We start from the raw sequence: 22,389 nt of genomic DNA, 5'->3' as shown, positions 1-22,389 counted from the left end.
ATGTGATCGGTATAAACTGTGCAGAGTACCACAGCCTCCACGGTCTCTCTGTGAAGGGGTGTGGCAGCGGTGTCGATCCAGGCAGCCATCCCCAGCTCATACAACGTGCTGTACAGCCTATAGCCCGGTGCCGCAGTGTACCCGTGCATTATTGTCTGTATCATGTCCCACTGTCTCGTGATCAGCACGGTGGCAGAAAGGCAGCCACATGCACAACACGCTGGGAATAAACGCCCACGGCTGCAAACATAGGTCCCCCCCCCCACCCCCCCTGCAAGCTGTGTAATGACTGCCAGTGTGGTGGAGCAGCAGCAGCAATGTGGGCATTTACACCGCTTCTCGCGCACAGCGGCCACGCATTGCACATTTGCCTGTGCGCTTTTCAGACATGGCTGCGCGTAAAATCAGCCAGAAAAAAAGAAAAGTTGCAAACAATCGCCTGTGGCAGCTTGATGGTAAGTTAACATGGCGGAGTGTGATCTCCTCTCCGGCCGGTGCAGTGTAACTTGGGTTAGCAGCCCCCCCCACTGCCCTGCATGTGTGAACTCTGTCTGCACACCCACCCACCACACCGAGCCTCCACGCGCTGCCTCGATCCTGCGGGTTCGAATTGTTTAAGAGAAAAAGACCCTCTTTACGCACCGGGTGAGCTCCTGCTGCTGCAGCCCCGTGCTCTGTACAGTCCACCCCCGAACCGAGCCGACGCCACCGGGGAAGTCCACACGACCACAGGCTCCACAAGTTTGGTTGATTGAAACGAGCGGAACACAACTTAAGGCAGCGATTCATTCAAAGAGAAGAAGGCGAGCGGAGGAGCGAAGACGCAGAGAGAGAGAGAGAGAGAGAGCGGCTCCCATCCAGCAGCACGCAGGGCTATCTCTCTCTGTCTCTCCCTCTCTCTCCTACACACAGACACACCGTGCAGTTTCATTCTAAAGCGAGAGGAAGGTCAGACACACAGATCTGTGTGTGTGTGTGTGTGTGTGTGCAGCACAATACACAGATTAGCGGGTTGTGCACCTACCTTCAGATCAGGTCCTGTGCTGGAGCATTTCACGCAGGTCCGCCCGGAGAAGATGCACATGAGCCGACACACAGAGCCGCTGCTCGGCAGGAAAATATCCTCCTCCGCGATCAGGCAAATATCCGAGGGGCCGGACAGTGTGTGTAAGTGTGTGTGTGTGAGTGAGTGTGTGAATGAGGAGGGGGGAATAATCCTACGGTGGGAAAGAGGAAATGCGTCATTATTAATGGACCACATGCTTTGTAGTCCATTTACTCGTCTCCATGTCAACAGGGACTACAAATAATGGATAGATTAGAATTTGTTATACTTCAAACAAATCACCTAACATGAGACATTCTCAGCATATTTCATTTTGTTAATTGGCAAGAGAGGCTACCCCTGTTAAATGTGGATGATCAGTAAAGGTCCCATAGCAATATAATAAAATAACTAGAATGGCTATGACATATCTCCACTAAGGTCCAACACTCCCCTTACGATACCACATTTAAATTCACTAGATCAGAATATGTATTGATTTGCACCAAATCGCACAGGCTCATAAATATCAGTCCCTTAACATGTCTGATTTTTTTCATCAAGATCCATGAATTGTTCTCTGAGAAATCAACGAAAATGTTGAAAAAATCTATCTCATAATGTTTAAGAAAAATTAAATAAAAAAAGTCTTGAATCTGTACCAAAATGTTATGGATTCTTTCTCGACCCAAACAGCATCCTTCCACTAAATGTTGTGGTAATCTGACCTGTAGTTTTTGTGTTATCCGGCTGACTAACAGACAGACAGACAATCATAGAGAAAAGCATAAGAAAGAAGAGAGTGAATGAAGTAGAGAATAAGAGAGAATGAAAGGCATCCAAACACCTGCCTATACATTTGAGATGAAATTTAGAAACTCTGCCAGTGCACAAAAGGATTGTGCAAGTAGCATAGAACCTCCGTAAAGATGCAGAGGAGATTCATCCTGACAATTTTTAGGAGATACATAGAAACACTGTAGTCTGCTTTAATTAGAATTTGTGTCCGATATGGTTTTCTCCACTTCTGGGGAAATCTTAAAATTACATCCTTTCCTTCTCCATCGTTGAGAAGTCCACAATCTATGTTATATTGTTTGATTCAATAGTTTAACTGTTGAACACAAGGTTTTTCCTCCACTACTGAAAAGTCCACACTGCAGTGTCTGATTATCTGCACTGGAAGGTTTGCATTTCCACATCACATGTTTGTAATTTGAACATTGGACCACGAGTGGGTTTCCAAACTGTGACCTGACAACCCAGTCAAAATGTCTTTTGTGAAATGTAAGGAGAGCACAGAGAAACCAACCCTTTGTCTCAGCAGATACATGTGAAAACAGTGTTGTTGTGTCCTCATTCTGCACACTGAAGGTAGGACAACTGAGCAAAGTAACAGTATAAGAATTGTTTCATATGCAGAATACCAACATTTAAGAAATGGCTTATTTCAAGCAATACTGTAGCTGCATGCAGCTGTAAGGACATCTTGAATCATTTATCAATGTGCAATATTGGTTAGCAATAATAACCTCTGATGTGAAAACATATTTTATATCAATACAACTGTTTAACTTTTTTCCGTTATCTGTTTACACCAACTTCCACTTATGTATCCACAGGGTGAGTTATAGTTGTTAACAAATACGTTAATAATACCTAAATCTGCCTACAACTAGATTATGTTTATATGCTGCCTATGGATGCTAAATATAGGGATTCAGAGTAAAGACTTACTATGTATTACTATATCTCAAGCTGCCCCAGAGCCACAGAAACATAAAACAACATCCACAGACTGAGGAGGACTTGTGTTGAGTAAACTGGATGTCATGTGTGAAATTGGTGGAGTGGCCCTTTCAGGCTAAGATCTGTGGCTGAAGATCAACTTCAGAGGCTTTTACGAAATGAGACATTTGATAACGTATTTAATTATTTAGATTTTTTCTGGGGTCAGTTGGGTTGAAGCAGGACCAAAATATAAGTTGAGGCATTGGAGACAGTTGCTCCACATGCTATAAGTGGACACTGGGTCCTTGTTGTCAGGGTACAGTTGGGTGAAATGTGAACCCGGGGGCGGGGGGCAAAGCCTTAGAGTTTTTGACCCCAGCAGGAGCAGGACAATCACAGCGGAATTCCAGACATTCTGCTGGAAGCCCCCTTGTTACCGTCAGAGCTGTTAACACTGTCCCTGCGTCTGCAGCACACTCAGGTCTGTCTGCTTCTATAATCTCAAACTTCCACAAGCACTTTCAGCATAAATCATCAGGCGTGTTACATGACAGCATGACAAACAGTCTTGTCAAAATAAGAGCATGCACTGTTTCCGGGGCAGAAACGTCTGCTCAGAAGATTTTTGTCACCTGTCCATAACTCACAAAGACGCTGACAAGTTAAAAAGAGAGAGACACGTTTCCACAACAGCAGAGTCACAGCAAAGATTTTCTCCTTTGAAATAATATCCCAAAGATTTCCTTCACTGATGGCAGATTGTCATGTTGACACTTTTGCGGTTTCCTTTCAACAAGCACCCACAGGCATGGAAGGAGGGCAAAGTCTTTTCATGTGCAGCAGACCTACCACATCAACAGCAGAGATGACAAGTGTTGCCCTGTGTTCAGTGTGTTGAGTGGAGATGAATGATTACAGCTGAAGTTACAGTAAGCATTCTGTAGTGTGAACAAAAAGATCCACTAAACCTTTCAGAAACTAGCAGGTGACTATTGGACATCTATTAGTGACCATGTGCTGAGATAATTGTACTAAATATAAAGCAAATAACGCTCAACTGTACAGCTGAAATCAGAACAATGCCACCACCTTGTGGCCAAACACATGTACAAGACACATCACTGAAGAAAATAACACTGAGGTAAAAGTGATTCAAATAGATTTCCAGATTATTCATTAATTAGTTTTCCACAGATCAGCTTAACGTAGGACACACAAGTTACATACAAGTTGTAAAGTTGTAGCAGGCAGTGCCGGCAAACTTACTCAGTGTGCTTTCCAGTTTTTATATATTGTTATACAGAATGCGTCACCGTAATTTACCTGTTGGAGACAGTGACTGTAGCTGATTCATGAATTACCTCCACCAAAGAGTTGGTGGAGGTAACCCCTGTCCAGTTTGTTTGTTCGTTTGTCAAACTATTAAACGGATTTCCAAGAAACTTGCTGCAAGGATGTGGGTCCGGAGAGAAAACATTACATTTAAGTTTTTTCCACTTTCATTTGACCAACTAACTTTACACCAACCAGGTGTTTGCATCCAAAAGAAGAAATAATATAAACACACCTTTAAAAACACAGAACTATGCTCCCTTAAATAAAATCATGTTTTTTTTATGAAGAATTTCATAGCAAACATATGTAATCTAATAATATCAAACATGAAATCTTTAGTCTCAAAGCTGATGTATTAATAGATTAAATGGTGGAGGCAAACAAAACAAGATGAGAAGAAAATGCAAATAGATTTTACTTTGAATTGAAAACATTTTAACACACATACTGCATTAGATGCTGAAAAGTTACAAGTCTAAGCAAGTAACTGCTCAGCAAAATCATTTGTACAAAGTTATTTACATTAGACACTTGGCTTGACTTCAAAGGTATTGAACATCACACTGCTTTGGGCAAATAGTGCTCGTTTACTTTTTCTGCAGAAAATCGTACCATGTTCATACATTAGTTTGTACAAAACAGGCGTGACACCACAACATTTCACACGCAGCTTTTCCATTCATGCACCTTCTTACAAATGTCTTCTACTCCTGTAACTCTACTACTTCGGCTTTTGGTTCATTGATTTCTGAATTCATCCCCGGTAAAGTAGTTCTCCTACGAGCGGCAGTCTCGATCTTCTGCACCAGCTCCACATCCCACGGATGGGTCACCAGGCTGAGCACCTCCCCGTCCTCCACCCCACCTGCTCTCCCCACTCTCCCTGCCCTGTGGATGTAGTCAGTGTGGGATTCGGGGAAGTCGTAGTTGACAACCAAGCGCACACGCGATGTGTCCAGGCCGCGAGAGGCAATGTCTGTGCAAATCAGCACATCCACCGCGCCCTTCTGGAAGGAATGGAAGATCCCTGCACGCACGGCGGCGGGCATCTCCCCTTGCAGACGTAAATGCTTAACCCCCATCTCCTCCAGCGAGTAGCCCAACCAGTTGACGGTGGCAGACTTGTTGCAGAACACCAGAACAGCACCCCCTCCTTTGTCTTGTTGGAGCAGTTTCAGGGCTTGGTGGAGCTCCAGGATTTTGTCCTCACCCTTCACCTTCAGGAAGGTCTGTTTGACGTGCGGCATGAGGAAGTGTAGCATCTTACTCTTGATGACCACCATGCTGCCGAGGTCAGTCACCTGGCTGAGCACTTCCCCGACACCACCGGGGAAAGTGGCCCCCACCACCAGCAGCTGGGCTTTGCGTCCCGGGCCTCGCGCTTGCTTGGGACTGCTGGAGATGTTCGCGTAGCTCAGGATGCTCTCCAGCATCTCAGAAAAGCTGGGGTCGAACATGGTGTCGGCCTCGTCCACCACAAAGAAGCTCAGCTCACCAAAGTCCAGGCAGCGTCTCCGCAGGGCCTTGACCAGAGCACCTGGCGTGGCCACCAGAATATCTGGATGATCGTTCTTGAAGACCACCTTGATGTGTCCCACACCTCGCCCGCCGCCCAGAGTCCTCGTCAGCAAGCCGAATGGGGCGCACAGGGTCCGGCACACCGCGGCCACTTGCTCTGCCAGCTCTCTGGAGGGCACGAGAACCAGGGTGTGAATTTTGTGCAAGCTCCCAGCGTACGTCTGTGATTCCCTTTCTGCCTGCAGTCTGTGAATGGCCGGCAGGAGGTAAGTCAGAGTTTTACCACTGCCCGTCTCTGCTGCACAAAGAATATTGTGACCCATCATGACCTTTGGGATGGTCTGCTGCTGCACGGTGGTGGGATGGGTGATGTTGACACCGTGCAGCGCTTCCACCAGCTCCCTGCAGATGTGGAGGTTGTTAAAGGTCACCGATTCTTTCTGTTCTGCATCCTCCTGGACGGTGACACAGGGTGCGACGGTCCTTGTGTTGTTGATGGTGAAGTAGTCCCCGAAGGACTTGGGATGTTTCCATCCTTTGGAGCAGAGGCGAGGCTGCTCAAACTTGCCGAGCTGGTACCCCGCAGACTGGTTCAGGTCCGGGTTCCTGCTCCGGATCAGGAGCTTGCCTGCCCGGATGGTGCTGATCTTGCTCTTGCTTCGTGTCTGCTTCACGCTGTCGACGAGCTTCTGCATGGAGCGAGGCACACGGATGACTGCGACCTCCTCTGAAGATGCTGTCCGACAGAAACGAGCGTGAGCGACAGAGCAAACAACACGACAGCGAGCAGCGAGGAGCTGAGGGGAGGAGATCCTGCCCGAGCAGAGAGCCGCGGAGGCGACCTTCACACACTGCGCCATGGTGCTCCACCGGCTCGATATCCGCTTCGTCAGCGCATACAAATAAGAGTAATCGACTCACACGTGGAGATGGTGTCAGTTCAATTCACTGGGAGTCTTTCTATACGTAAAGAAAACACCGTAAACCCGTTAGCATCCTGCGCCGCCTGTCACCTAGGTCGCCATGCTTCTTCGGCGACTGTGGATGACGTCGAGCGGGCGTGGAGTGATGACGTATGAGGAAACGCAACATTTATATTATAAATTGTAGAACATACAAACTATACATTTGTGGCAATGTCCTTGAGGAGATCCGTGTGATAAGCTCAATGTCCTCTCTCTTACATAATCAATATTTTAAATGTGGTTTATCAAGGGATCTTAATTTACCCTCAAATTTCTAAAACCTTTTTTTTTTACCTTTTATATACAATGTTTTTTTATTCCCTTACTGGCTCTAATCTTACCCGTGATTTTAACCATTTTGTTTTATTTTATTTGTAACCATTTTTATAAACTGTAACATTTATATTCTTATATTTATGTTGCCTAATGATGTACAATTTTAATTTGTAAAGAATATTGTATAATATAATTACTAATAATCATAATAATACAGCCAGGGGAATTTAATTTATTAACTAAACAAATAATATATAAACATATATTTATTGTTGCAAAAGGATAAAGTTTATACATATTTTTGTAAACAAGATATTTAATAATTGTAATGTTTTATGTTCCTTGAGAGTTTTTGAATAGAGTAAGTATACTATGTCATATTAGACTAATAATAATACACCTACTTGTCACTTTGCCTGAATAAAACTAAAGCAAGACACAAATCTGAATTTGATGAATCTCTTTTAGAGAGATGTTACTTAATTTGGTCATTTGAGAGGCTTTAGTTTGTGAAGCTGTTAAAATATATTGTGTTAAACTGACAAGTATCTCTGTTACTTTGTCCTCCCGAGTTATTTTAATCGATATAAACCTATTGATATAATACAACAACAGCAGCACAAACCTCTAAAGCACCTCGAAACAGTTTAAAAACAAAATAAACATTAAAACTCACCTCCCTGAAGGTAGGATTTATTGCAGGACTGCTGCAACAGACTGCATTAGTTTTAGTTGGGTGTCCCTAACAAACTGACAAGTGAGAGTATTAAGGTTTACAATGTTAAATAAATGTATGTGTAAAGATAAATATCCCTGGCTTTAAAATGGAGTTAGTATATGATGTTTCAACAGCCAATCCAGCCATTTGGGCATCACCAGACACGAGTGTCCCTCTCTAACCTGATCATTGTGTTTATTTATGAGTCTTAGTACACTGTATTCCTGTTCTGCTAAATCAATTAGCTGATCAGTGGTCTAGTGAATCAGCACTGCCTGCAGAACAGTAGAGATCTATTACAGGGACTGTAATAGACCAGAGACGGACGAGAAAGAGCCCTGTCATGGACACAGCAGTGATTGTCAGTAACGGTCCAAATGACTCTGAGTTCTGGTCAAACCCCATCAGCAAAGACTGAGCCCAAAGACATTGTAATGCAAAATGATACACTTGTATTAATCTGAAATAAAGCAAGTCTACATGTTCTCTTATTAATGCTATGGGGCTTATTCTTCTGCTCAGTCCTTGCTTTGTAAGTGACGACTTAAAGGTAGACATGCATAATTTCAGTACGCCTCTGCTGGGGTTCACAGGGGGATAATCCACTGTTGCTGCTTCACCACTGGAAAGTATAAACCAATAAAAAAGGAGACTAATCTCACCAGGCATGCATCCAGAGAGGCTCCAAAGGGGGGCACAAGTTTCTGCAGCTTGTCCCTGTTTCTCTCCAGCTGCATGATGGGAATGTTTTCATTCATTTATTTTGAGGGTTCACACAATTCTATTTTTTTCTTTCTTTTTTGTTAATCTTCACATCATATTATTTTCTATAAAGGTCAGTCGTGTTTATAGCCTGCATTAAAAAAATCAGCTGTCTGCATCAGTGGTGCTGTCACATCTAGCATTGATCGTACATCAGCTACATCAGCCATGTGCTGAATGAATCAGCTCACCCATTGATTCATTGTGGCCTCATCACACACACACTTTCAGTAACAGGCTCTCGGTCACATGTCGAGCAAACCAGTGCTCTGGCATGTGATTAATCAAACAAGTGAGCTGGATAAATAATTGCTTTACCTATAGTTTTTATTATTGTAATCGGAGGCCGTGCTTCAATTTCTGTCACATGCTTATTTGTGAAGCACTTTGTAACTTTCTTTTGAGAAGTGCTATATAAAAAAACGTGTTATCATCATAATGGCTACTTATGTGAACTCATGTGATGCAACATGCAAAAATAAACACCAAATTAAATGAGTTGAGTTCCTACTGCATTCAAGTTTTAAAAAATAAGGATTATTTGTGTTGGTTTTGTTTGTGCTTTCCAGACAAGTCAATATTCAGTTTCACAGATTGAACAACAGGGGGCAGCATGAACCAACGAGGAAGATATCAAGTCATCTGAAGAGAGCAAGTTCATGCACTTTCTTCTAAGTCAATAATATTTGAACTAAGACACAAACAAATCGCATCTCTACAATAATACTATAATAAATTAGCAATAACTTTAATACTTTACTTAACATATTTTTCACATTTGAACTCTCCCTCAGAGTCTATCAGTGAACTACACAATTAAATGACAAGTACCTTTTTACATTTACATTTTGTATATAAATATTAATTTCCTACAAAACAGTGTAATATCCTCAGTCAGCCTTTAATTCCTTATCAGCTGACATTCAGTAACAGGAATTCGCAATTCGATATTCGTTGACATTTACCAAACATCACACATTGCATAAGTGCTGCGCTGCATTTCTGTGCAAACCCCGATCCTTGAAAGAATGACACCTCTCAAACAAGACCAGTGTGGGGGCAGATGCTATGTTTCTTTCCCCTCATAACTTTCTAAACTAGCACATAATATCACAAACCACATCTACAGCCTCCCACATGAATTCTCTTTCTTTCTTTTTTTTTACCTTCTCCTTTTAAAGGTCATCTGCAAAGATAAGAGACGCAGGTAACCTGAATTAGACTCGGGTGGGTCTGGAGACACGCCTGTCGCACGGGAGAAAGTTCAAGGGGGTGTTATTGCCACAGAGTAATATGATAATAATTTAAAACACAATTTAGTCAAAATATTATCTGCACAAAGGTAAATTTACAGTCTGGGTATAAAGAATCATCTGGATTCTTTACAACATAAACCTTGTTTCTATCAATCCCTCTTCTTTTGTAAGTAATAAGTTACAAATTCAATTTCAATATAATTATTGGGAAAATCAAAGCTTTAATGTGCTTGTGCCATTTTTAAAGAATCATTTTTGAGTCAGTAATTTTGCTTCATTCATTTACATTTTTTTTTTTTGATAGACTACTGACTCACATATGTTGCAACAGGCAAAGAATCACAGTTCAGAAGGTTGTTCCGGTTACATTTGTTCTGCTTCTCTTTTCTATTGTAAGTCAGAATCATATGAGACTTGCTTATAAAGGTTAAGTCTCATTATCACTGAATACAGGCTGGGGTTATAGTTGGTTATATAACTTAAAGAGAAATCATCATGTGTGACCAACTTGACACCAACTTATTGTAGTCCATAAAAGTATTTCCTAACACCAGTGTCAGTAGAATATTTGGGCATCTGTTCTGTCAGTTATAATTTTCTTAATTTTTGTTATTCATCAGAACACTGCATGGATGTGAACAGTCTGAAATAGCTACAATTATACTGATTTAGTCCACGCTCATACAGCGTTGAGAGGAATAATTATGTTGCAGGGTCTTACGTGTCTGTTATGAGTGAATTGCTTCAAAAGATGGCAAAAAGGGGTTAAACCTTGTGCGTTTGCTTGGAACTAAAGGCCACAGGAAATGTGATATTGATGCTTTCAGATGCAATTGTGAGCTGAGCGTCGGTCTGTACGCCCACATGCATCTAGCACATATGTAGTGTGGCTGTGTTTGAAAAAAACTAGAGGGTTTTCTCTGCAGCAGATGCTATTTGTCTTGAGGATGGACTGATTTACATCGAAATGTTCATTTGTTATTTGCAGGAGTATAATAAACTATCACAAAGACGATTTTTCTTGGTGGAGCTTGAAAATAGAAAGTGTGTTTTCATGTGTTTCTTTAATTGCAATTTGACCATAAACCCCCAAAATATGATTTTCAATTTCATTAATCATTGATGGGCAGTATATGATAGCAGTAAAACACATAATAAAAATGTAGGATGTTTTAAAACTTGGCTGTGTGTGGTGAAACTTTAGTTGCTTGATAGAGGCATGTTCCTGATCAACCACAAGTGTGTGTGCGTGTGTGTGTGTGTGTGTGTGTGTGTGTGTGTGTGTGTGTGTGTGTGTGTAAGTGATCCCCGGGCACCAGTGGGTGGTCAGGTGAGTGAGTCAGTGTGCAGTACAGGTGGGGGGCCTCACACTTACAAATCAGAACCCTGCCAGAGTTATTTACTTATTGTTAATATCAATTTAAAAAACATGTTTATTACTTTGGATTAACAACAGCTTTCTCCTGCTAACAAGAGGTTGTGAGGCAAGAGGGTCATTAAAGTGGCCACACTTTAGAGGTTTAGAGCACATCAACCGCTGTGTTGCTTACCCCATAAAGATTAACCTGAGAAGATTCATGAGTTGGATAAAGAGGTTAGAGGGAGTGGAACAGCCCATATACACGGCACAGGGGGATTTATACTATCGTTCTGGCCTCAGATTTAACTGAACGTACTCATTCTCAGAATAGCACTGAGATTTAAACCAACAATGAAATAAAAGCATTGCAGTATTGAGTATGCAGTTTTATCAAGAAGCAAATGCTCTCATGTAACACTGAAAAAGTGCTCATTATAAATACCGCAGTGAGGAGTACACATAGCATTTTAACTGGTCATATAGATAAGTCACAACATTTCAGCCATTATAAAGCCTTTGGTCAAAATAATGTTGTTTCCTTGGATGAAAAAAATAAAAACTTCCCAGTCCCACCATGTGTATATAGCACTATGCAAAAATACAATTTAAGTGAGAAACTCACCCCTGCAGAATCAGGAATAATAGAAAAATCACACAGGTATTTAAACCTTTAGCTCGGGGAACACAAACAACCATTTATAGTGTTATTCAGGCTGCACCCTCACTGATCCAAACAGCGGTGTGGTCGGTCAAGATGGCTGTTCTTCTCTAACCAGCCCGAGCCCCATTCACCAGCCTAAATTGGCTGATTAGAAATTAATGGGCCTCTGTGCCGACAGGCTCGAGGGATCTAAAGGTAAAAAGTGCATCGTGTCATTAATACTTACCAATCCCGGCTCGGATTGGAGCCACACAAAGAGGTGGGGTTGAGGCAGTTGGATGTAATCTAATGAGCGACCAATTAGATAAAGAAAAATTGCTGGAAGATCTGGATGCTGGAAGGACAACAAAAAAAAAATACTGATGCTTACATTTTTGGTTCTCAAAACAACTAATAACACAATAATAAGACAAGCACCACTCTTAATAAACATGTCCTTTTGCACATTAGTGTCCATTACTTGAATTTGTATCTGTATAATAGGATATTCTTCCACATGCATGCCTCTAATTGGGAAATTCACATACACATACCATTTTTGTCACATTTTATTTCATCATATTTTATAATGTGTCTTCAGTATAAATCCTTGTGCATCATCCTTTTTTCGTATGCCTCTGCAAATATTTATTTTGTCTGTAAAAGGTTTTTATTATGTACAAATTCTCAATTGTTTTATATCTAATTCAATTTTGTATTTCCTTTCTGATCGCCTATTTTATACAGTCACGTGTTCTCTTGTCTACCTCATTCCGACGATCTGCTGCTGTTACAAGTGAATTTGTGAGATCAATAAAGTTCATCTTAACTTAATCATATGCACAATTTTAGAATAATGTTAAATGCTGTTTTAATGTTCCAAAATATCCCTCTGGTCCAAAAAAACAAATATACAACACATTTGAAAGCAATGCACTGCAGGCACTTTATAAGGCTTTAATAAACAGTTTATGCACTGATGGGCTGTGTGTGTGTGTGTGTGTGTCTGTGTGTATTTGTGTGTGCGCGCGTGCCCTGTGTTGTGTCTGCTGACGTCACCGCTGGAACTGCCTTGTCACGCGGGGTTAGTAAAAGTTGGGATAGCAGCTCCGGAGAGAGAGAGAGAGAGCGACAGAGAGCCAGAGCCGCACAGAGAGACACAGAGATACAGAGAGAGTGAGAGAGAGAGAGATAACGGGATAACTGCAGGGAGAATTCACTGGATTTGATATCGCTTAATAAACTGCTGCACAGACACACAACACTTAATGTTGTGGAGCAGCGAGAGAGACGGAGACAGGCACAGGCGAGTTTGACCGAAGTTGAAGGCAGCGTTTCGGCTGGTGAGCTGCCGGAGGAAGCGGAGGCAGCCAGCTGGGTTTTCTGGGTTTTGTTGAGCGGACAGGCGGGAAACAGAAAAAAAAAGAAAAAAGAAAAGAAAAGAAGAACGAATAGAAAACACGGGCTCGTCAACAGTTGCGAAGTGACATGAGCAAGAGCTGAAGTCAGCCGGTAGATGTGGTGAGGTTCTCGGAGAGCGAAAACTGCTCCAGCGGTCGACGGTCGAGTGGCGGGGGGGTGAAAACCCCGAGCTGTCAAACCCGATGACTACCGCAAACTGCCCCGGGACCGAGGAGCTGGACTTCCGACTGATCTTCGGGGAGGACGGGCAGCAGCAGCCGTTAGGCCCCGCAGGTCAGTGTGTTTTCATGCTGTCTGTGCTGGTGGTAAACTTCACAAACAACGTGTTGTTAGCTAGTGCTGCCTGAAACTTGCCCGGCAGCTCTCGGCTCCGCGCCGGCTCCCCGGCACTAAGCGCTCTGTCGCAGAGGAACCGACCTTTACTACAGTTTTTTATCCGGGTTTATTTTGTTGCTGTTTCCGTTTAGACGAATTGAGACATTAAAAAAAACAAAAAACATCACGGGTCTTCCCATTTCACGGTCGCGCCGCTAGTGTCCACAACAACACCGGCTGTCAGTTGCTCGACATGCTAGCGGTGTTAGCAGACGCGCTGCTTTTTTTTGTCGCGTGCGAATCAAGTTTTGAAAACGTGTAAAACGCCAGTAGTCTGTGTGACGGAGAACCTGTCAGCGGCGTGTAGCCGTGGCAGACTGCAGCCCGGGCACACAGGCGCGTTGTTGACACGGCGTAAGCTCAGTTTGGCCGAGGAAAGGAAGAGTTTGAATGTCACTTGATGCACATTTCGGGCGAAGCACCACATGCTACTGTTGTCAAAACTTTTACTATCTCACTGTTTACACAATAAGTCAAAGGTAGGACAAGGCATGTGGACTGCGTCATTTCACTGTAAACAGTCGGTGCTGCAAGTAAATATTTATTACTGTCTACTGACATTTAAATAAATAATAAAACGTTAATTTAATTTAGTTAAACGTGTGAGATAGACAGACTATTTCAGACTGGGGATAATAGGCAATGCAACTGTAACAGAGGAGGCACAAAATAAGAGATTAAAATAAACATATATGAATAATAGTTTCTCACAAAGAGACAACCATAGGCGACCAATGTCTCTACAGCTGGGTTAGATATTAGTGGTGCTTGATATTTGTACCTATAAAATATGAATGGAAGCGGTAAGTTTCCACAGCGATAATGACAACAAATTGTTTAATATTGTGTGCATGAATAGTTAATTACAGCCTGACTAGTTTAATTCAGGTTAAGAAATTCAAATTGAAAAAAATATAATCTAAAAGGGAATAAGGAAATAAATTCTGTAATAATAAAAGCACACAAAAAGTGTTAAAATGAAGTGGCGTATTAATAATGAGTTTTCAGATTTTATTTTCAAATGAGAGGAGACTGGTTACATTGAGGTGAGATGGCCCACGCATTGTCGTGTCCCTTCACAGGCCTTATATGTGGGAGTAAAAAGTTCGGAAACTAACTCTATCTTACGCAGTGCAAGCTAATTTAAGCCTGTTAACGTTTGTCAACTTTATCAATAGGTTAAGATATCGCAAGACCTCTTAGTACCTTTTTTGATTTCTAAAAATTGCAGTTTAAATTTTGAAATCAGTTTGTCATTGAAATTGTATTTGTTATACGTCACAAATGTCAGGGACATAAAATAATAGCGATATGTGTAATCATCAGGTAATTTTAATTATGCTTTCTCATACAGTATTGAGGAATTTCTGTCAGATTAATGATATGGTGAGTCTGTCAGGAGAAGCTCCAGTAATTTTCTTTTCATACCCAGGGCAGATGAAAGAAAAAGTTGAAATAGTAGAGTGGAAGGCATAATGTATGTTGTGCATTAGACAATGACAATACAACACTATGGCAAACTTGAAAACAGTCTTTATTCCAGTGGATCATTGATCTTATATGATAAACGAGTTGCCGTAGCTGCATGACACTCTCATTTCTCTCTTACTCAGACTAAGCAATGCTTCAAAATAATTCATTACAGATGAGCATGATTCCATTAGAATTACAGTAGCAACTAAGTGAATCGAATTTAGATATATATTTGATGGGTCAGATGTTTTGGATGAAGTTTGGGAAAACATTCAAGTGTTGTTTAGTTATCGTGCAGAAGTTAAGAAGCTGGTGTTGAGTAGAGATCATTTGGTGGTGATTTATCTGATGACTGCAGATGCTGGAAAACAGTGAAATATTAACTTAGAAGCAGGCACTCGCTCGGCAGGGATTTTCAAACGTAGTCTGCATCAAGCGTCACAGTTGTAGAAAAAAAAAAGAGGTAGATTTCCATTGTGGTAACTAGATTCAATTGGTGAATCAAATGAAAAGCTATTGGAAGTGACTGAAGTGGCTGTTGAAATGATCAGTTATCTGATGTTTCTATAATGTATAATACATCCTTTGTTATTCCTGGGAATGAAAAGCTGCTGCTTTTTAGGTTTGGGTTTGTCATTTCATTAAAATTTGGGTAAGAGTCTTAAGACACTATATATTATCCAAAAGCGGAGTGAGTTAAGAAAAGGTCATGAGCTGGATTTAACCTCCCAAAATAATGCATGTGTGGCATTTGCCTCGGTCTGCTCATCCATGCTAAGTTGAGCTCCTTCATTTGTTTCTGTCGTTGGGCCTAAACGATTGGAACCAGTCATTTCTCTGGCTTTGTCCTTTTCGTGAATCTTTGGCAAAGTATGCGAAGGTTTGGCTTGTGCTATCATAGATCAATTTTTCCTTTCATTAAAAAAGAAGTTTAATTTGGAGATGGGACGAGGGAAAAAAACTGCAGCTGGAATAAGCGTAGGAATAAAAGCACCACTGTGTAAGTGGTTTTAATCTGGTCCAGACTGTATGACTTGGCCCATAAGGGGGGTGCCTGTCCAAATTAATAACGGAGGTGTAATACAGAATCACACAGCCAGAGTAACAGGGAGGTGCACGCTGCTGCATTGGTCTCCATCGCTGAAGGCAAGGCTCAAGTCCAGACTTGTTTTTTGTAACAAGCTCTTCTGTAAATATCTGGCAGGTTTCTACTTCACTGAGCGTCTTCATTTGTACATGCTGCTTGAATTGGGCTGTGATTGCTGTCATTTGAAAATGAATGTAGATGTTAGATTTAAATATCATGAACAGGAGAGGTAAAAACTCCCAAAACCAGAACAAAAACCACAAGTTTTCTATATTACCAAAAGTTCTAATATTTTAGATAATGTTCTTAACTTTCCAAAAACAGTGCTCTTATGTAAGCAGGTTGCATCCTCCTTTTCATCTTATTCTTTAATGGAGTTGAGTTGTGGATGTTGGACTCCTGTGCACTTTTACTTTTACTGAGTCCAAGCATCTGTTATCTCACTCTTTTTCAGCGTTTCTACTTACACATGTGAATGTGATTAAAGTCTCTGTAATGGTTTGGTGCACAACAACACCCTGTCTCTCGTTTTTTGGGGTTCTTTTCTTTGTCCGTTTGTATCGCTGTGTGTCTTCATGTGTTTTCTTGCTATGAAACAGTCACTTCTTCGAGGTGAATTAAGCCATTGTTCGATTCAAAGTCATTGAACATTGATTTCAGGGTTTTCCCCTGATTCCCTCTGTGGATTAGCTTACCTAGAAAATGAGATATTGTCATTAGTATTTCACTGAAAACATTGCATGGCTAAATTCAATACTCAACAAAGGCTTTGTATTTTAACTAAACTGGTGAATCTTACATTAGTAATGATGCTTATTAAAAACCTCCTCTTGGAATATGTTTCTCTTAGAAAGGGGAATGACCTCATTAACGGTTTACTTAGTTGTATTCCTAAATCGAAACATGTGGTTTTATTATTTGCATTTACTCTCAGATCCAGGAAATGGCTTCCGATTTTGAACTAAATAGTTCAGTTTAGTGTCACAACACCTGACTGCACCAAACAGTTGGCAGACAATTTTGATTTGGTAAGGCCAGTTGATATTGATTGATGGCTTGGATTTGTGCTGTGGATGTGGCAGCTACTGAGTTATGTGCTGTAAAATACTGCTGATCATTTGATGATTCAAAAGTGTGAGACTTGCTTGAAACAGCCAAAAGATTAGTGTGTAGTACTAGTATGACCAATCACAAGAGGTGCAGTGAGACTATTTGCATCTAAACTGGAGAAGGTAGCGGTGGGGAAATGTACAATGTTTGAATATGGAGTAGTGAAGTTATGGTAAGACAGGACGCTTTGATCTGCATTTTGGAGCTGTGTTTTATTTTAATTTTTTTTAAACTTTACTGACATTGCATTCCATAGTAACAAAAATGAATCCAAAGGGGGAAACGCATTCTGTTTACAAACTCACAAAGCAACAATCTGTATTGTAACTGTGATGTCACCCCATCATTACATTCACTGATGAGGTCCCAACATCATGTCACATCAGTGATTGACAATGGTAATGAGCAACTCATCAGCCACACAAATATTTATCCAAACACTGATTGTTGATTCCTGTTGGCAGCTTACTGGTACTTTCCGTATGAGAACAAGACTCTTCTTTGCTCTGATATGTCGCCTAAAGGCTTTTTTGAATTCTTTGAGCTTAAGGCACTCTGCAAAAACACTTAGGTGCGGCACGTAAGCCTTTCTATGGCAGAAAGGCCAGAAGAAGATCACGATACACATCAGGGCGAAGAGAAGAAATGAAACAATGAAAGTCAACTGATTCTCATTCTGTCTATATGAGATGTGCGGAGTAAAAGCAAAATGTTCCACACATTTTTTTTGCCTTTTGACCTTTGACCACAGACATTAAGGTTTTGTAAAAGGGTTAATTTAATAAATTATGAGTCAAAACATCTGTATAAATAATTGCTAGTTGCAACAATACTCTTTTCTCACTGTGCCCTGGTGGGGTCAGACGTCTAATGCAGAATGATTCCTGCATGATTTGAAAAATATTTATACACCAAATTCGTGTGATGTCACCCTTGAAACTCTTTTATTGGGGTTCATAGTTAAAATCTTTAGGTGAAATCTATAAAATTTATAACCATCAAAGTGGAAAGTCTTTTTTGGACACTTGTCATTGTTTACAGTTAAATGTCAAGTTAAACATCCATAAAGTATTCTCTGTGAGAAGAAAGGAGGAGATTCCACATGAAAAGCAGCTACATACTTTCTTTTCAATTATTTGTTCTCGGATGATTGAGCTCAGTGGTCTTTTCTTTTTTAATTTGTCATTATTAAAAAAAAACATGTTGGTGGCCCGCCATAGATTTACATAGGCAGGGAAATCAGGTGTTAAGATGTATATAAGTCGGGTTTTGAGTAACTACAGCCCCAGCTAACCCAGCTAATTGTTAAACAAAAAACTCTGAAAGTGGCAGTATATGTGTGTGGGTGAGTGTGTCCTCAAACTTGCTTTCATATATAGTATCAAACAGGGTAAGCCTAGTCGCACATACTAATTATAGAACATATTTCCTTTCAATGTTTTGAGTCTAGTTTCATAAGTGAAAATAACATCATCTTACAGTGTGTTACAACTTGTACACCAGCTGAGTCCTTGATGTACCATTTACCCCATTTGTAGTACAGCGTCTTTTGTGTCACAGTGTCCATTGTGAAGTGACTGTGTGAGTGGTAGAAATAGGTATTGGTGAGTATAGGGTTATGCAGGTCACGAGCAGTGGCCTCATTGGACTTTAGAGGTGGTTTGAGGCAGGAGGGGGGCAGAAGTGCCCTTTATGGGTGGCAGAGTAGTAGATCCATAGTGGAGGTTGCTGGCTCTCTGCCCAGACATGCCATGTGGGGTTCAGATGGCAGGGTGGAATAAAAGGAGAGGGGAGCGCACCGCTCTCTAGCAGCTGGTGAGGGAAACAGGAACAACATTTTGTTTCACCTATTCACCTTATCAAGACGTTTCATTTTTCTTCATATTCCATATACTTTGACTTTTTTTAAATCTCCCATATTAAAAGAAGTTTTTTGTGATTTGTTGGTTTTTGCCACACCAGCAGTGAGCATTGTAGACCAGCCAACAGGACGACTGAGGCTTCTTTCCTCTCTCGCTGCGTTCTCAGGATATGAAAGAGACCACCAGTGACATCAGAAAGACTGATGTAGGCTAATGAAATCTCCAGATGCCAGCAGTCACCACAACCACTAAGTTCCTTGTCAGGTTTGATTTTGTTCTGCTAAGTTACCTGCAACTTTGTCCCGCTTAAATATGAGGATATGTCGAGGCACATTTAGTTTCTATTATAATGAAGTGATTAAACCGAGAGCTGCTTGGTGGAGAAAGCCATTTTGCCCTTGTCCCTGTGTTGTCATTGCTCTGGTTATTCGAAGCAAGAGCACCATCCTCTCAGTCCTTGTCGTGGGAAAGACTGAAAGAATGAAATTACATCGCTCTCATGCTGGACTATTTTGAGCTCCCAAAGAGAGTGGCAGAGGGCAGACGCCAGGTTCTAGTGACTCGTCGGTACTTAGGGCAGGAGAATCCCTCTAGCCCCAGCACGTCTGCAGCCTCTGACTTTGTACTGCTGAAGCACTTTCACGATCATAACGAGGAGAGGAGTGGAAGAATGCTGTGTGCCACATCGCCAGGTGAGTGTGTTGGCACTCCCAGACTCAAGCCAGGTGTGTTTTGAGTGCACGTGTGTGTGTGTGTGTGTGTGTGTGTGTGTGTGTGTGTGTGTGTGTGTGTGTGTGTGTGTGTGTGTGTGTGTGTGTGTGTGTGTGTGTGTGTGTGTGTGTGTGTGTGTGTGTTTGTCTAGACTTAAAAGTTGAGGGGTGAGAGCAGCAACTTAGAAGACAGCTGTTGTTGGAGTTAAGGCTGTTTTACATTCTGTCCGAAATAATATCTGTCACTACAATGACAGCAGAAGATAAAACATTTTTCACTTTAACAACGCACACGGGGACAATTTGATAAAAGAGACGTCCAGTTTAAGGTTGAACTGTATGAACAACATTAAATATTGTTGATAGTATTTTATGCTGTACGTTCTGCAATTGACTTAAACTTTGCTGATGTCCAATTGGCCTTGGTATTACTTTTCTTTTCTTTTTATATATTTTTGTCGATGACTGTTGATATGTATAAGCAGTATTATCATAACAAACTTAACAACAAATTCCAAAACGGACAAAAAGGAAATAAAAGAAATGATTAAAACAAAGCTTTGGTCAATTTTAGGGAAAAGGTCTTTGTAGTGTTTGACAGTCAGACAAGCAAGTTTCTAGACTTTAACTTTTAGTTTCAGATGAACGGATGTATGTGTGAGAAACTTGTGCACCTACAAGTTGTGACGTTTCTATGAAAATGTAAAAGAGAGGCCAAAGGTCCGACAGTCATGCATGAGGTCCACATGTGGGGCAAGATCACCATGTGGGTGCCCCTTAACCTTACTGAACTGAAGGGGTCCCAGCCCCTACTGTGATGAATGAGACGTTTGTTTCCCTGGGCGAGGCATGAGTAACTATGTGTGGCATCTGTCTAGTTTAAATTTAGTGTAACTGAAGCTACCGCTGGCTGCGCTGTATCAACATGTCAGAGGCTGCATTACACCCGAGAGAAAGCTGTCGAACTCCTGCATCTAGTTCCACTTTTTTGTTTCTTCTCTGTGGTCCCATTTTTACTACGAGGCGCAGCTTGCTATAAGGGGATTAGGCTGGTTTGAATCCCGTTTTATTTTAGGCCACCCGTCAACGCTATTCTTCGGTCCGGCTAATGCTCGGTATTGGCACGTCTTCCCCGTGCAGTTTTTCTTGTCCCACTCCCTCCAAAGATCGGTTGTTATATTCTTAAATGAGTTACGGAGAAGCAGTGATTGTAGCGGTGACCTTTATTGGAGGTGAACAATGATAGGTTTTAGATGGGATGAACAGGAAAATGTTTAAATTAAGTTAACAACAAGGAACACTTCACTGGTCACCACTTGGACTTTCAATAGGGTGATGGTACACACTCCCATTGGGGCCCATGTGGTTGAGTGGACGGGTCATAGTTGGAATGTAGACCATGTGGACTTTGACAGCTGGGCGAAAAAGGACATTACACACTAATTGTGGACAGAGGATTCAGCCATACCATAACCATAACTCATCACTTCTTGCACATATTGCTCAGAAGAGAAGAGCATGCATTGTGTTTGTAAGGTTAAGATATTTGGCAGTCATCTTGTTAAACATGTGTAGACTTGTAGAGCTGTGAAAAAGACATCAAGGAAGGGTTTCAGACTTTAGGCGTCATTTCTTTTTACCATACATACACTTGACAACAGTTTTTTGGTGAGTAAATTTGTTTTTTCCTTTTATTTTGTCCTGCAATTTTTTGTGTTGGTCTGATTACAAACATGATAAAGAGTAACAGGACTGTTATGAGGTTCTCCCCTAAGCAGAGGAGACAGATCCAGATTTTTGTCATCACCTCACTGTCTCCTCCTCTTCTATCCCACTACCTCAAGAAACAGTTATGCTTGTAGAATTGTGTAGATAATCTGCGTGAAGATGGCTTAAGGTGATGAGGTCATATATGCATTTCTAACCAGCATTACTTTTTTGGTACAACATACATCATAGCATAATAATCAGTCATATCAGATTTGGCGGTTTGATATGAGTCCTAAACAATTCATTCCTATTTTTTGTACAGACTATCAAGAATGCTTTACTGAACTGCCAGATTCCTGAAGTTCAGCGGAACATTCTGGGTGACGGCAACATTCACGTAAATCTGTGAACAAGCCAAGTTATTCCTTCTGAGCTAATGGACACTGACTACACTAACAATGGATAAGAAATGACAGCATAATTTACAGATGCAAGCTATTTAATAAAAGCCAGAGACTATAGTGCATTAAAGGGATAGTTCACAGAAAAATTTAAATTCACTCATGATCTACTCACCACTATGCCGATGGAGGGGGGGTGAAGTGTTTGAGTCCACACAACACTTTTGGAGTCTCAGGGGTAAACAGTGTTGCAGCCAAATCCAATACAATTGAAGGAACTGGGGATCCGTTCTTTAGACGTAATAAAACAACAGAAAAAAAACTGAAAATGCCTCCATACTGCTCGTGTGGTGTTATACAAATGTCTGGAAGCCCCGACATTGAAATTCGACTCGAAACTGCATCATTTACACTTAAAGTCTGCTACCGGAAGTAGCGATCCTAGCGGATGTAGCAATGCTAACGCGCACCCCGCGTGTGCCCTTGGGAGAGAGCTTGTGTGCAGTGTGTGCTGTGTTTCCGGTGTGTGCGTGCGAACGTGAACGCGGCTCCAAAGAGGATATCACAGGACATTTAGGCTTAAAACATGGTGTAAATGACGCCGTTTTGAGTCGAATTTGAATGCCGGGGCTG

General features: G+C 41.4%; 3 protein-coding genes across 8 annotated transcripts in view; 1 reads left to right on the top strand and 2 right to left on the bottom strand.

The window, feature by feature from the left end:
• tln2a (talin 2a) overlaps positions 1-12,911 on the bottom strand; it is a 105,002-nt gene extending 92,091 nt beyond the window's left edge. For 2 of the 3 annotated variants that reach the window (XM_034581439.1, XM_034581442.1), the window contains exon 1: positions 1,025-1,206. The gene's annotated coding sequence lies outside the window, so the exon portion shown is untranslated. Of the gene's footprint in view, positions 1-642; positions 851-1,024; positions 1,207-12,775 lie in introns of those variants that run through there. The other variant, XM_034581440.1, reaches the window with a different exon arrangement.
• Positions 4,510-6,693, bottom strand: ddx28 (DEAD (Asp-Glu-Ala-Asp) box polypeptide 28). The gene has a single exon (XM_034581454.1). It carries the CDS (start codon positions 6,487-6,489, stop codon positions 4,816-4,818), a length of 1,674 nt encoding a protein of 557 aa, XP_034437345.1. The 5' UTR covers positions 6,490-6,693; the 3' UTR covers positions 4,510-4,815.
• A 263-nt stretch (positions 12,912-13,174) lies between the features above and the next one.
• nfatc3a (nuclear factor of activated T cells 3a) overlaps positions 13,175-22,389 on the top strand; it is a 60,865-nt gene continuing 51,650 nt past the window's right edge. For 2 of the 4 annotated variants that reach the window (XM_034581447.1, XM_034581444.1), the window contains exon 1: positions 19,420-19,660. In XM_034581447.1, coding sequence (XP_034437338.1) covers positions 19,435-19,660 — 226 coding nt within the window. In that variant the 5' untranslated portion in view covers positions 19,420-19,434. Of the gene's footprint in view, positions 13,302-19,419; positions 19,661-22,389 lie in introns of those variants that run through there. The other 2 variants (XM_034581446.1, XM_034581445.1) reach the window with 2 other exon arrangements.

Source organism: Hippoglossus hippoglossus, chromosome 3, assembly GCF_009819705.1.
Source record: "Hippoglossus hippoglossus isolate fHipHip1 chromosome 3, fHipHip1.pri, whole genome shotgun sequence".
In the NCBI taxonomy this organism is placed as follows: Eukaryota; Metazoa; Chordata; class Actinopteri; order Pleuronectiformes; family Pleuronectidae; genus Hippoglossus; species Hippoglossus hippoglossus.
Note: the sequence above shows the minus strand (reverse complement) of the source record. Positions and strands in the feature narration are given on the sequence as shown.